Below are 14,715 nucleotides of genomic sequence, written 5' to 3'. Positions count from 1 at the left end.
GACACTACACCAAGCAGTGGTACTCACGTATTTGCAATTTCAATAAAATTTAAAATCCCAAAAGGGTTTGGTTACTTTGTCAAAAAAGAACAAATGGACTTATGGGTTGTTTTATCACATGGTGGACATGAATATAATGAGATTATTTAACGTCATATTACAATGGAAAAAACGAAAAAAAGAAAAGTGAATCTGCCTTTGATCAGAATTTCTCTCATTCTAGAGGCAGATACATAGAGAGTACAGACCCAATGGTTGAATAGTCAGTGTTTTTCAGTCTAACAGTGTTTTCAGTCTAACGGTGGACCGATAACAGAGACTAATGTGGACGTCTCTTTCTCAGTCTTTCACACCACACACGACCAAATTCAATTAAACTTCAACCTGAGAGACCTATCTACCTATCTTAATGGAGGAGCCGCTACTGGACACAGCTGCAGGCGCTGATCAGTTGAGCACTAAGCCTCATGATCTGTATGAAGGTGGGAATGAAGACTATGCCCCATTGAGGAGCTTCGATGCGCTGCGGTGCATGTTTTGGATTGAGACAGTGAAGCTCTGGAAAATGGCAGGTCCGTCAGTGATCACTATATTGTGTATGTATGGGACTTACTTTGCTGTCGTTCTCTTTGTCGGTCATCTCGGAACTGTAGAGCTCTCAGCTGTCTCCATTTCTCTAGCCGTCATTACCACATTCGCTTTTGGATTCTTGGTCAATTTTCTTCCCCTTAGTTCCTCATATGTCAGTTTTCTGACATGTTATATTATATATATTTTGCCAGACTAGGAATTTGAAGTTTCGATTATTAGTTAAGTACATGAAATGAAATAACATTACATATGTATTTGGAAAGAGAACCTTGATGATTGTTGGTTTTAGAAAGTGTGTGAGTGGCGCTCTGATACCACTGTTGGGTTTTTAAAAGAACAATAGAGTGATTTTATTTATTTGACAATAGGATGGATACAAGGCTTAGCTATTTGGCCTGTTAGTTGTAGCTATTGGCCTTTATCACTAGATTGATTACAAACAGAAAGCTTAGTGCCTATTTATAGAGGGAACAACCATCTAGTAAAGTGGTTATTCTAGTGAACCTGCAACTTGTAATTCCAGCCGCTTATATTGTAGTTTCAACTAGAACTTTCAACTAGCTTCAATTAAGTTAGCGACTAGTGTTTAGGGAATACATCCGCCGACTTTGCATTCTAAATTATCCTAGAAAATTCTGCTAGCTTGTAGAATCTCCACCGAATGTGCATTATTTTCAACAATGATGCATGAATTGTACCAATATGGCAACTTTAAGAATGTCAAAAATATGAAGAATAAATATGTTATGTTTATGCAGTTTGGCATGGGGAGTGCTCTGGAGACCCTGTGTGGGCAGGCATTTGGAGCTGGCGAGATTCATATGCTTGGGATTTACATGCAGCGCTCATGGATAATCCTATTAGTAACCAGCCTCTTCATCTTGCCAATTTACATCTTTGCCACACCCGTTTTGAAGTTGCTAGGTCAAGAAGATGACATAGCCAATCTTGCTGGAGAATTTACTATCCAAACAATCCCCTCATTGTTCTCACTTGCCATTATTTTTCCAGCTCAGAAGTTCCTTCAGGCTCAGAGAAAGGTTATGGTTCTGGCATGGATTGCAGTTTTGGGTTTGATCATACAAATTGGACTGCTGTGTCTCTTCATTTTGGTGTTTGGTTGGGGCACAATGGGTGCAGCTGTTGCATTTGACATTGTAAGATGGGGCTTGGCAATTGCTCAAGTTGTGTATATAATGGGTTGGTGCAGGGACGGCTGGACTGGGTTTTCATGGTTGGCTTTCAAGGAGATATGGGCTTTTGTAAGACTTTCCCTTGCCTCTGCTGTCATGCTCTGCCTTGAGATTTGGTACACGATGAGCATACTCATTCTCACAGGCCATCTTGATAATGCAGTTATAGCAGTTGGTTCCCTTTCTATTTGGTAATTAACATCTTAATGCTAATACCATGGTGGCTAATGATAAGCTTTTGATACCTAATGCTAATATACCATTCTCTTCTTTTCCTTTCGCAGCATGAACATTAACGAATTTGAACTAATGTTGTTCATTGGAATAAATGTGGCAGTAAGGTGAACAAGCATTGCATATTGCATTTGAATGATTATTCTCATGTTGGTGAATGAGTTAATTAAGGTTTTTAATTTCCACTAATAATGCAGTGTGCGTGTCTCCAATGAGCTTGGATCAGGACGACCAAGAGCAGCCAAATACTCTGTCTATGTGACAGTATTTCAGTGTCTTCTAATTGGGATTTTTTTCATGATTGTGATCTTGATAACCAAAGACAGTTTTTCCCTACTTTTCACAAGTGATAAGGAGCTGCAACAAGCGGTCGCTAAGCTAGCATATCTTCTTGGTATAACTATGTTGCTCAACAGCATCCAGCCAATAATATCAGGTACCCGTTTGATGTGCGACTAAGTTTATGAAATGTTATACAAATAATGCCACTTCTTCTGCTGATGCCCATGTTTGCTTGCTTGCTTCTTGAAGGGGTTGCAATTGGAGGTGGATGGCAGGCACTGGTAGCTTATATAAACTTGGGTTGTTACTACATTTTTGGACTTCCTCTTGGATATCTTCTTGGTTATACTGCAAATCTGGGTGTGATGGTAAGTTAAGATATGTAGTATCATTTCCAAATTCCAAGTAGGTTACTATAATTCACAAGTGTTTGGTGAATTCCTGTGATTGATGCAGGGACTTTGGGGGGGCATGATATGTGGAACTGCTCTCCAAACCTTGCTTCTGTTGATTGTGCTCTACAAAACCAACTGGAACATAGAGGTATAATCAATATTTCAATTCATTGCAAATCATAAACCATGTGAGATTTGAAAATCTTAAAAAAATACAACCAAGAATTGACTTGTAATTCTGTTTTCATTATGGTCCTTGGATATACCCGTATTGAATTTCTCCTTCTTAATTCATATTGAAATGAAACTGCAGGTGGAGCAAGCAACAAAACGCGTGAGGAAGTGGGGTGGTCGGGACGTCACAGCTGATAATGGAGCTCAAAGTACCTGAAAATGAAATTCTTCGCTCCTCCATTCCAGTTCAATGTTCAAACTTTTTTTTCTTGGATGAATGAGGTTTTGAATGGAATAAATATCCTTTTGCCTACTAGTTTGATTTTGTGCACCCCTTAATATGTACAAGTACAAAAGATGTAGTGAGATCTCTAATTGCAGCGAGGCCCATCTTTACAATTTTCAGACGCCAAGCAGTGATCCTCATTACGTGTTTTCTTGATGTCATCATTAAATATGGTACAAATAACATTACTCTTTAACCGAGTCACGGATGTATGCATGGGTTGGCTTGGCTTCAACGATTCATCTATCCCCTCCCAACCTCATGATCCTTTTAAAATCACCTTATTTTCCTGTCTTTTCATGGACGGACATTTCCTTTGAATTAGCATCATATATCCCAAAAAGTACAGCGCGGTCTGCTAGTTTAACAAATAAATTATTGTAGCCTAGCACTTTCCTTAATTAATTATTCCAAGAACCTTTTAAACATTAAAGAAGTAAAGGAGCCAACTAACCTTCAAAACTTCAAACTTAGGGACCTATCTACCTAACAGCAGTTGCCGCTGAGTTGAACAATAAGCCTCGTGATGATCTGTATGAAGGTGGGACCGAAGACTACGTGTAACATGCCGGTAAGGAGCTTTGATGAGTTCTAACATGTTATATGTTGCCGAATTATGAATTTGAAATTTCGACTATTAATTAGATATATGAAAATGACGTTCATAGATATATATATATATATTTGGCAAGAGAACATTGATGTGGATGCATGAATTGTACCAATATGGCAACTTTAAGAATGTCAAATATATGAAAACTTAATATGTTATGTTGTTGTTTGATGAAATAAAATGCGGCTTGGCATGGGGAGTGCTCTGGAGACCCTGTGTGGACAGGCATTTGGAGCTGGGCAGATTCATATGCTTGGGATTTACAAGTAGCGCTCATGCCAATTTACATCTTTGCCACACTCATTTTAGGGTTGCTAGGTCAAGAAGATGACATAGCCTATCTAGCTCGAGAATTAGTGAGATCTCAAATTGCTGCCATTTTCGGAGGCCAATGCATACTCCTCCTCTGTTCATAAGTATTAAGTTTATCTAATGGTGTCAGTGGTGCTCATCACGTTGGGCAATATTGACATGGTCGACATACTATATTAAGATGATATCGATATAATAAGATTATTTGCTACAATAATAATATCATATTACAATGAAGAAAACGAAAAAAAAGAAGAAGAAGTGAATCTGCCTTTGATCATAATTTCTCTCATTCTAGAGACAGATACCCAATGGATGAACAGTTGATTGAAGGACAATGAGATATTTTTGGCTCTATGAGGGAGGCACTAGTTTAGTAGAAGAATGATGCCGATAGAAAGGACTAAAACAGAGTTACGGGACCTATGAAAAAACTGTGAATGTGATTGATGAAAAAGCAACAAAATGATTACATATCTATAATGTTGCTCAACCCAATGGATAAACAAAATTCATATTCAGTAAATGAGGTTCAAAGTTGCAAACTGAGAAAGGATGCCGGCGTGCGTGGGTCACGTTTATATGATTTATATGCAAACCCCACGAAATATGCATTCCAACATTCAAGATTTCAGTGACATTGTCCAAAGCAGCCACAGCTCAGAATCAGATAACAGAACATGGCGCAGTTATTGCATACTTATTATTAACATATGATATATTTTCTATGCATTCCATGTTACTGATATCACTATGTAAGTCAAAAATCGTATATAGCTTGCACTAAATGCACATTCTTTTGCGCTCGTCGCTAAATGTGATACAAATAATTATTGTTTCCAACCGAGTTATGAAAGCCATGCATCGAGTTTAGGGTTCTATTAGACTTCTTCAAACGAACCACCGATAGCAGCTTGAACTTATTCATACACCTTGTGATCCTGCACATTCATGTGTGCCGGTTTCCTTATGATTGACTAAACAACTGAGATACTGGTTTCATTGTACTTATTATAATCCATCTGCTTTAGTTTAACAAATAAATTGTTGCATCATATTTACAAGATACAGGCAGGGGGGATCAAAGTCTGCGGGAGAAACAAACAACCAAACTTGCTTAGCTTAAATTTAATAAACTCTTCCAAGTATTAAGTTAATGGTTCATATGAGAAAGTATTTGTTTTCTTTACCTCTTAGATACAGAAAATTGTGTATTTATGTAAGGACAATACTCCCCTCCCTACCTTCTATTGTGTTTCAACCACAAAGTGACATGTGTCTATTTCAATTGTCAAAACAGTTTTTTTTTTCTTTTCCCACTTTTACTGAACCCCTAGTTTTTTTTTACCAAAATAGAAAAGAAAAAAAAACCCCATTGTTTTTTTTTCTTTTTTCACTTTGATTTTTCTCAACCTTTTAAAAAATAAAATAATTTTCCTTCCTCAATCAAAAGTATGTCTTTGTGGCCCTTTCGTTTTTTTTTTTAATTTTGGTAAAAAGCTAAGGTTTTAGTAAAAGTTATTAAAAAACCAAAAAACAGTTTTGACAATTCAAAAAGGAGGAAAGATGTCACTTTGATAGAAGTGAGGGAGGAAGTCTTGTCCTTTATGTAAAGGCGTTTTCCTATTCAAAGGCATCGATCAAAACACAATTCCCTACAAGCCAGAGACCCATCTGCCTAACTTAAATGGAGGAGCTGCTACTGGACACAGGAGCTGCCGCTGAGTTGAGCACTAAGCCTCATGATCTGTATGAAGGTGGGAACGAAGACTATGCGCTGACGAGGAGCTTCGATGCGTTGTGGCGTATGTTTTGGATCGAGACAGTGAAGCTCTGGAAAATAGCAGGTCCGACAGTGATCACTATGTTGTGTATGTATGGGACTAACTCAGCTGTCGTTATCTTTGTCGGTCATCTCGGAGCTGTAGAGCTCTCAGCTGTCTCCATTTCTCTCGCGGTCATTTCCACATTCTCTGATGGATTCCTGGTTAATTTTCTTCCCCTTATTTCCTCTTATGACAAGCACATGCTATACATCTGACATGTCATATGTCGCCGGACTATGAATATGGGAGTTTCGACTATTACTTAGGTATATGAAAATGACATTACACTATATATTTGGCAACATAAGATTGATGTGGATGATGCATGAATTGTACTAATATGGCAGCTTTAAGAATGTCAAAAATATGAATTTGTTATGTTATGCAGCTTGGCATGGGGAGTGCTCTGGAGACCCTGTGTGGGCAGGCCGCAGGCATTTGGAGCTGGGCAGATACATATGCTTGGGATTTACATGCAGCGCTCATGGATAATTCTATTTGTAACCACCCTCTGCCTCTTGCCAATTTTACATCTTTGCCACACCCGTTTTAAAGTTGCTAGGCCAAGAAGATGACATAGCCAATCTAGCTGGAGAATTTACAATCCAAACAATCCCCTCATTGTTCTCACTTGCCATTAATTTCCCATGTCAGAAGTTCCTTCAGGCTCAGAGAAAGGTTAAGGTTCTGGCATGGATTGCAGTTTTATGTTTGATCATACAAATTGGGCTGCTCTGTCTCTTCATTTGGTGTTTGGTTGGGGCACATTGGGTGCAGCTGTTGCATTTAACATTGCAAGATGGGGGATTGCAATTGCTGAGGTTGTGTATATAATGGGTTGGTGCAGGGACGGCTGGACTGGGTTTTCATGGTTGGCTTTCAATTATATGTGGTCTTTTGTTAGGCTTTCCCTTGCCTCTGCTGTCATGCTCTTCCTTGAGATTTGGTACATGATGAGCATACTCATTCTCACAGGCCATCTTCATAATGCAGTTATAGCAGTTGGTTCCCTTTCTATTTGGTAATTAACATCTAAAACTCCTCTTGATTATTATGGTGATTAATGATAAGCTTTTGGTACTTAATACTAATAGCATTCTCTTCTATTTCCTTCCCATTGGCCAACATAGCGTGAACATTAACGGGTGGGAACAAATCTGTTCATTGGAATATATGTGGCAATAAGGTGAACAAGGATTGCATATTGTCTCTGATTCTGATATTGATGAATGAGTTAATTAAGGTTTTTTAATTTCTACTAATGCAGTGTGCGTGTCTCCAATGAGCTTGAATCAGGACGACCAAGAGCAGCCAAATACTCTGTCTATGTGACAGTGTTTCAGCCTCTCCTAATTGGGATTTTTTTCATGCTTGTGATCTTGATAACCAAAGACAGTTTTTCCCTAATTTTTACAAGTGATAAGGATCTGCAACAAGCGGTCTCAAAGCTAGCATATCTTCTTGGTGTAACTAGGTTGCTCAACAGCATCCAGCCAGTTTGACGTGCCACTACGCTTTATGATGAAATGTTATACAAATAATGCCTCTTCTTCTGCTGATGCCCATGTTTGCTTGCTTGCTTGGTTCTTGAAGGGGTTGCAATTGGAGGTGGATGGCAGGCAATGGTAGCTTATATAAACTTGGGATGTTACTACATTTTTGGACTTCCTCTCGGATATCTTCTTGGTTATACTGCAAATCTGGGTGTGATGGTAAGTGTTTGTACAAATTTCCTCATGAGAATATTCAGTTGCAAAGATTCCTCTTCCTTCTTCACCTCGTCTTTCCCCTTGCAAAATAGAACAAATGAGAGGGCCACACCCGGGGGGGTGTTGGCCAAAGGCCCTCCGATGCCTAAATTAGTTCAATTGAATCGTATAGAAAACAATAGCTAACTAGGGTACGGAGATGTGTTTAGGGTGTAAACCGGGAGGCCGGAGCCTTATGTAAAGAGAGAGAGAAATGAGGTGGCTAGGGTTTGAGAGGAATTTTCTGCGGAGTTTCAGTAAAGATTTCAAACGTACCTCAACCCTTGTGTGTGGCTATCCTTTTATAGTGGTCTTGGAGGCTAGGGTTTCAGAGGAATAATTCCGTAGATGGAAGGAAATTATTCCTCCCCTATTTGGAATTGATTTGATTAATTAGGTAACTCCACATTTAATTGGGAATTGTGGTAGGAATCAAATCAATTCTCAACCTAATTAGGTAACGTTTCATTTAATTGGGTAATCCCTAATTAAATTGAGTAACTCCCAATTAGGTTGAATAATTCCCAATTTGGTCAAATAATCCCCAAATGGAAAGAATCATTTGACCTAAGGTCTGATTTAATTCGGTTCCCACAAATGCCCCTCACTTCTGCATGGCGCGTGGTGGCATGTAGGAGATGTAGATTATCCGTTGGGCTGTCCAGCTGTAACTAGGTTTCCTTCGTGGACTTGGGCTCTCGAGTGAAGGAGGTGGTGGTCTGCCCCCTGCTCGGGATGTTGAGAGATGAGCGAATGGTCCAGATCGATGATCTGCGGTTAGGCGGGAGGAGTGTTCTGAATCTCCCCAAAAATAAAGGCTGCTGTCAAGTCTTCAAGAGATGAAGCTACTCCTTCGCAGGTAGAGAATGTGTCTCTATTGAGGAAGAAGCCAAGGTTCCATTCTGCTAAGAAGACTTAAGTGGGGTCTGCTCTACCGTCATCTGCCAGGGCCAAACATCTAGTGGGCGCAGATAGCACGAAGGTTGCTGGTATGAACTATGTTCGGGGTATTTTGCCCGAGCCTCCTACTGACAAGCTTGAAAACCATGATCTACTTCGTGAGGCAACTTGTGCCCGATCTAATTCTGCCAAGCGTCAAAGAGATGCAGACATTCCTTCTCGAAGTTTGAGTCGTCTGCGCGGTCAAAAGATGGAGATTGAAGCGGGAGGTTCGCTCATGATCCAGCTGTTGAGTCACGAGCAGTCAAGCGTGGAGTTGATTCAGTATCATTGACTCCTTTGGAAGTGAGGTTTGCGGAGGCTAAGAAGATGAGAGAGTCATCTGCCTGGGCGAAGAGTTCTTTTTCAGCGCGGGCGGTTGATCCAAAGGCAAACAAGTCTAGCCCTGTAAGGGATGCGTGTGTGTTTGATCTGCTCAAGATGAACTTCGTATAAAACCCGTCTTTCTGTGCTGAGTTGGTCGATCACATCCGTCAGGCCGGCGATCTTGGCACATTCTCGAGCCTTTCCTTGGAAAAACAAAGGGAAACCACATTTCATCTGCTTTAAAAAGGAGTGGTTCTTGTTACTAAAACTATCTGAAACTCGTCTGCTGTTGCCCCATCTTCTACTGCTGGCTTAGTTAGTCGAAAAGATGCCTACTTCCGTTTTGAGCACAAGAGTGGATGCAATAGATGAGATGATGGCAGATGCTATGGAGCAGGCATATCAGGATGCTGAAGGCATAACGATTAGGCGAATGTCGAAGAGGTCAGTAACTCAGAGGTGTCCTGCTGGCGCCTCAGAGTAGATGAAGTTTTCTTTATTTCTTTTCATCTTTTGTAGTCTGCTTTCTTGTTTAGAATAAATGGTCTTTTTAACCATCTTCCTTTTGTTGAACTTAGCCGGTTGGTCAGCTTGTTATGGAAATTTAGTTATCTTTTCAACTTCAATTTGCATATCGACTTGTGAACTGCTTGAGTAACCAACCAATTGTATGTTTCCCTTAGGAAATTTATGAGTGCCAAGGTCCCCTTGAGGGACTCGGAGCATGTTCTGCATATCCAGTAGGATGTCTTTTCCCAAGTTGCGGCATGTTTGGTCAATGTCCAGAGACGTGTGTCGATGGAAGTGGCCCATTTGACCTACACTAGAAGACGTGTCGATGAGGGTGGCTCGTTTGGCCTACGTCCGGAGACGTGTCGATGAGGGTGACCCGTTTGGCCTACGTCCGGAGATATATCAATGAGTGTGGCCCGTTTAGCCTACGTCCGGAGACATGTCGATAAGGGTGGCCTGTTTGGTCTACGTCCGGACACGTGTCGATAAGTGTGGTTCATTTGGCCTACGTCCGGAGACGTGTCGATGAGGGTGGCCTGTTTAGCCTACGTCCGGAGACGTGTCGATGAGTGTGGCCCGTTTGGCCTACGTCCGGGATGTGTCGATGAGTGTGGGTCGTTTGGCCTACGTCCGGGACGTGTTGATGGAGGGTGGCCTGTTTGGCCTACGTCCGAAGACGTGTCGGCGAGTGTGGCCTGTTTGGCCTACGTCCCGGACGTGTCGATGAGTGTGGCCCTTGGCTTACGTCCGAGACGTGTCGGCGAGGATGGCCCGCTTGGCCTACGTCCGGGGACGTGTCGATGAGTGTGGCCCGTTTGGCCTACGTCCGGGGACGTGTCGGCGAGGGTGGCCCTTTGGCCTACGTCCGGGGACGTGTCGATGAGTGCCGTTTGGCCTACATCCGGAGACGTGTCAATGAGGGTGACCCGTTTAGCCTACGTCCAGAGACATGTCGATTGGTGTGTGGCCCGTTTGGCATATGTCCGAGACGTGTGGATGAGAGTGGCCCGTTTGGCCTACGTCCAGAAACGTGTCGATTGCATTTGTGAACACTCCATTGGAAAGAAAAGCTTGAACTTGTATTGATGTCTGTGTGACTATATTGCTTTATTGAGTAAAAGAGATGACTTGCCGGGGTAACATCAAAAGTAACTTGTCTTCAATGGAGGTGAGGGAGGCCTGATCGCCTGCTTAAAGCCGAGCTGATAGGTGAGAAGCTTCATGGATAGTACCTTCGGAGCTGATGGGCATTTCGTTGTCTTGGAACTTCCTTCCCTTAAAAGATGATGTCGATATTGTCTTCCATGACTGGGTAGCAGGTGACAACTTAGGAGACTTGTGCTTGTCGCTTGTATGATCTTTCTCTTCTGCTCCTTGCTGGTCACTCGAGCTCTTAAAGTCGGCTAGGATCGTGCTGATCCGTATGACTTTTTTCGTTGAGGTTCATTGGCAGCTGCCTCACGATCTTTGATTTTCTGGATAGCCCCCTTTGCGATGAATTCCGTACAATGACCATCTTCGACCAGTTCTTCGAGGTGCTTTTTCCAGGCGAACCAATCATTTGTGTAATGACCGTGCCCTTCATGGAATTCGCAGTACCTACTGGTATCCTTCTTGGTTGGGTTTTCCTTCAAATGCGATGGTTTCTTCAACCAAGACATATTCTTTACTTGGGCTAGGAACTGCCGTATCAGAATAATGAACTTGGTGTAGCTCTCATTGTTGGAGCACCTCCCGAGGCTGTAATCCGCGCTTGCCCCCATCCTTGTCTTTTATCATGTCATTTCTTCGCTTGCCGGCTCAACCGGTTGATCGACGCTTTCTTTGCGGCGGTCTGGTCATCATCCCAAAGTGCATAGCGCTCTGCTATCGCAAAGACTTCTACTAGTGTTTGGCAAGGAGAGATGGTCAGCTCGCAATACAACTCACACTCAATTGGCAAGCCCCTCTTGAAGGCCAATGACGCAATTCGATCGTCACATCCAATGATGTTTGCCCTTTCTGCTTTGAACCTCTTGATGTAATCTCGGAGGGATTCATCATCCTTTTTTTGCAGGTTGAACAAGTGGTCAGGGTTCTTCTTGATCGTCCGATAAGAAGTGTATTCTTTGGTGAAGACGTGAGCTAGCTCCTTAAAGCTGCTGATCGACTCAGATGGCAAGCTGTGGAACCAGTCTTGGGCTACTCCTTGCAAGGTCATTGCAAACACCTTGCACATCAGCGCGTCGTTAGCCTTGTAGAAGATCATGATACTTTTGAAGTGCTTTAGATAGCTCTCGGGATCAGAATCTCCTTTGAAATGCGTGAATGAAGGCGTTGAGAATCTCTTCGGGGGAGCGGCTTGCTCGATTTCGATAATGAAGGGTGTAGAGTTTGCTTGGTCCACCTTCCTGCGTAGAGCATCTTCAAAATTTCCACCGATCTTTAAGTTACGAAGTCGGTCGTCTACGAGCTTCTCGACTTCCTCCGCGCGCATGCCTTGCCGATCCCGTTAGCGACCCTCGTGATTCAGGCAGGGATGGTTGACTTCCTCGTCGACTTGAAGAGGTTGACCTCCTTCGTTGCCCTGCCCGTGAGGCGATTGTTGGATTGAGCTTGCGAAGATTCCCTCATGAGTTGTCGCCTGCGAGTTGGTTCTCGAACAAGTTAGTGAACGTCGGTCGTTGCATTCGTCATGCAATAGTTCACGGGCTCGTGCCTCCTGTGAGCGTAGTCTTGAATGGATCGTCGATCGACTCAGAGTACAGCTTGCGGATGTCTGCGTCTCATCGCACGATCTCGTTCTCTCCCCTGCTAGTTTGTCTCTGATCGACTAGTCTGAGATCCCTCAAAATGCTCGCCGGTATGCTCGCGGATCCTTCTCTCCTCATCATGGGCTCCAAGGTCTTGACCCAAGTTGATCTGCCTAAGTAGCTAGCCAATTAAATTGTTTTGGTCGTCGACCCCCTAACTCGTGAGTTAAGGGTCACTTGACTAGGCAGGTCGGGAATAGAGGTATGGATTGGGCCCAATGGCAGATGGACTAGGGTTCCATTAGATGTGTACATGGGTGCATACGTCAAGTGTGGTTGCAAAGGAGGGAGTGAATGGATTTGCTCCAAGACTAGGAAATGGCCCGAGATGGCATTGAGGTGGTCATGAATGGCGGCACTGTCATGGGTGGCGGCACCGGCACCTAGGCCTTGCGGTTGCACGACGAAGGAGGCCACGGGGCTGCGTGGCTGCGCTGCAATCTCAGCAGCCTCATGGCACAGTTGCTGCTGCTTTTCGGTTGCTATAGCACTTGTTTGGAGAGGTTGCGTAGCTGCCAGAGGTGGCTGGACAGCATGGGCAGCCACAAGGGGCTGCTGAAACCCCCCGGGAAGCTGCTGGAACGCGCTGGCAGTCATGGGAGGCTGCTGGAAATCACCGGGAAGCTGTTGGAACAAGCTGGCAGCCATGGGAGGCTGCTGGAACTCACTGGGAAGCTGCTGGAATGTGCTGGCAGCCATGGGATGTTGCTGGATCTCACCGGGAAGCTGCTGGAACGTGCTGGCAGCGATGGGAGGTTGCTGCAAATCGCTGGCAGCAGCTGTACCTCGTGGTGGCAGCGAGGCTTCAGCCGTTCCGGAGTGCGAAGTCGCGGTGGTTTTGCTCCTAAGGCGTTTGCTTCCAACCATGGTTGTTTGGAAGGCTTATGTGGATTGAAAAAATAGGTTTGGAGCACGCTTTAAGTATATCTCGTGCTCTCAATGAAAGCACCAATTTGTTTGTACAAATTTCCTCACGAGAATATTCGGTTGCAAAGATTCCTCTTCCTTCTTCACCTCGTCTTTCCCCCTGCAAAATGGAACAAATGAGAGGGCCACACCCCAAGGCCCTCCGATGCCTAAATTAGTTCAATTGAATCGTATAGAAAACAATAGCTAACTAGGGTACGGAGATGTGTTTAGGGTGTAAACCGGGCGGCCGGAGCCTTATGTAAAGAGAGAGAGAAATGAGGTGGCTAGGGTTTGAGAGGAATTTTCTGCAGAGTTTCAGTAGAGATTTCAAACGTACCTCAACCCTTGTGTGTGGCTATCCTTTTATAGTGGTCTTGGAGGCTAGGGTTTCAGAGGAATAATTCCGTAGATGGAAGGGAATTATTCCTCCCCTATTTGGAATTGATTTGATTAATTAGGTAACTCCTCATTTAATTGGGAATTGTGGTAGGAATCAAGTCAATTCTCAACCTAATTAGGTAACGTTCCATTTAATTGGGTAATCCCTAATTAAAATGAGTAACTCCCAATTAGGTTGAATAATTTCCAATTAGGTCAAACAATCCCCAAATGGAATGAATCATTTGACCTAAGGTCTGATTTAATTCGGTTCCCACAGTAAGTTAAGATGGTAACATTTCCGAATTCCAAGTAGGTTTCGTTAATTCACAAGTGTTTGATGAATTCCTGTGATTGATGCAGGGACTTTGGGGGGGCATGATATGTGGAACTGCTCTCCAAACCTTGCTTCTGTTGATTGTGCTCTACAAAACCAACTGGAACAAAGAGGTATGGTCAATATTTCAATTCATTGCAAATCATAAACAATGCGAGATTTGATAATATCCACGTTGAAATGAAACTACAGGTGGAGCAAGCAACAAAACACGTGAGGAAGTGGGGTGTGTTGTGCGGAAGCGTCAACCAAATGTGAGTGAAAATAAACAACAACGGGCAAGAGATAAAGGGAACAAAACAACACCAACAAGAACACCAAGATTTATACTGGTTCGGCAATGCCTAAAGATCCAAATAACCCAAGCTCACACACTCACAATGGGAAGAACACTGAAAATACAAAGCAAAAACAATTTGAGAGAATTTTCTTTTCTCTGGCCGAATGGCTTCTTGCTGTTTCTCCCTCTCTTCTCCTCTGCTTCAGCTGCTGCCATGCTTCTTCATTTATTGAGAAGCCACCGGGTCAAGGCCAGCCATATTTGCATGACTTTTGTCCCCCACGTGCCAAAGCTTACTATTCCTCTGCCAAAGCCTCTTATTTCTCTGCAGCTATCCCACTTGGAATATGCTTTCGGTGCAAGTGGACAAGTTGAGCCACAAATCATCAGGGTGGTCAAGACATCACAGCTGAGAATGGAGCTCAAAGTACATGAAATGAAATTCTTTGCTCCTCCATTCCATTCAATGTTCAAACTTTTTTGGCTAAGTGAGGGTTTTGAATAGAATAAATATCCTCTGTTCTAGCTTTGCCGTTTTCAGAGGCCAATGCATATTCCTCTGTTCACAAATTTAACAACCGCGTCG

At 43.0% G+C, this 14,715-nt stretch overlaps 1 protein-coding gene and 1 pseudogene across 4 annotated transcripts; both read left to right on the top strand.

The window, feature by feature from the left end:
- Positions 1 to 221: 221 nt before the first annotated feature.
- Positions 222 to 3,303, top strand: LOC103343778 (protein DETOXIFICATION 35-like). 3 transcript variants are annotated; one of them, XM_008247416.3, is made up of 7 exons: positions 222 to 712; positions 1,350 to 1,975; positions 2,069 to 2,125; positions 2,216 to 2,454; positions 2,550 to 2,668; positions 2,757 to 2,843; positions 3,009 to 3,303. In XM_008247416.3, exons 1-7 carry the CDS (start codon positions 410 to 412, stop codon positions 3,084 to 3,086), a joined length of 1,509 nt encoding a protein of 502 aa, XP_008245638.2. In that variant the 5' UTR covers positions 222 to 409; the 3' UTR covers positions 3,087 to 3,303. The 3 variants fall into 3 exon arrangements, with proteins under 3 accessions (XP_008245638.2, XP_088909351.1, XP_088909352.1); XM_089053226.1 differs by having other exon boundaries at positions 432 to 572; XM_089053225.1 differs by lacking the exon at positions 2,069 to 2,125 and having other exon boundaries at positions 222 to 742.
- A 2,405-nt stretch (positions 3,304 to 5,708) lies between these two features.
- LOC103343779 (protein DETOXIFICATION 35-like) lies at positions 5,709 to 14,640 on the top strand (annotated as a pseudogene). Its single transcript, XR_016127052.1, has 7 exons — positions 5,709 to 6,067; positions 6,295 to 6,927; positions 7,037 to 7,092; positions 7,174 to 7,401; positions 7,489 to 7,618; positions 13,876 to 13,962; positions 14,042 to 14,640. The product of XR_016127052.1 is annotated as a protein DETOXIFICATION 35-like (transcript).
- The last annotated feature ends 75 nt before the right edge of the window (positions 14,641 to 14,715 follow it).

Source organism: Prunus mume, linkage group LG5 (assembly GCF_029339155.1).
Source record: "Prunus mume cultivar Tortuosa linkage group LG5, ASM2933915v1, whole genome shotgun sequence".
Lineage (NCBI taxonomy): Eukaryota > Viridiplantae > Streptophyta > Magnoliopsida > Rosales > Rosaceae > Prunus > Prunus mume.
This window is presented reverse-complemented; position numbering and strand designations above follow the sequence as displayed.

What these genes read in the sequence shown, in the direction of transcription:
- LOC103343778 (XM_008247416.3), top strand. Translation starts at nt 410, where the DNA reads ATGGAGGAGCCGCTACTGGACACAGCTGCAGGCGCTGATCAGTTGAGC. An exon ending in GTTGGTTCCCTTTCTATTTG is followed by an intron (nt 1,976 to 2,068) that starts GTAATTAACATC and finishes TTCCTTTCGCAG; the next exon opens with CATGAACATTAACGAATTTG. An exon ending in CATCCAGCCAATAATATCAG is followed by an intron (nt 2,455 to 2,549) that starts GTACCCGTTTGA and finishes TGCTTCTTGAAG; the next exon opens with GGGTTGCAATTGGAGGTGGA.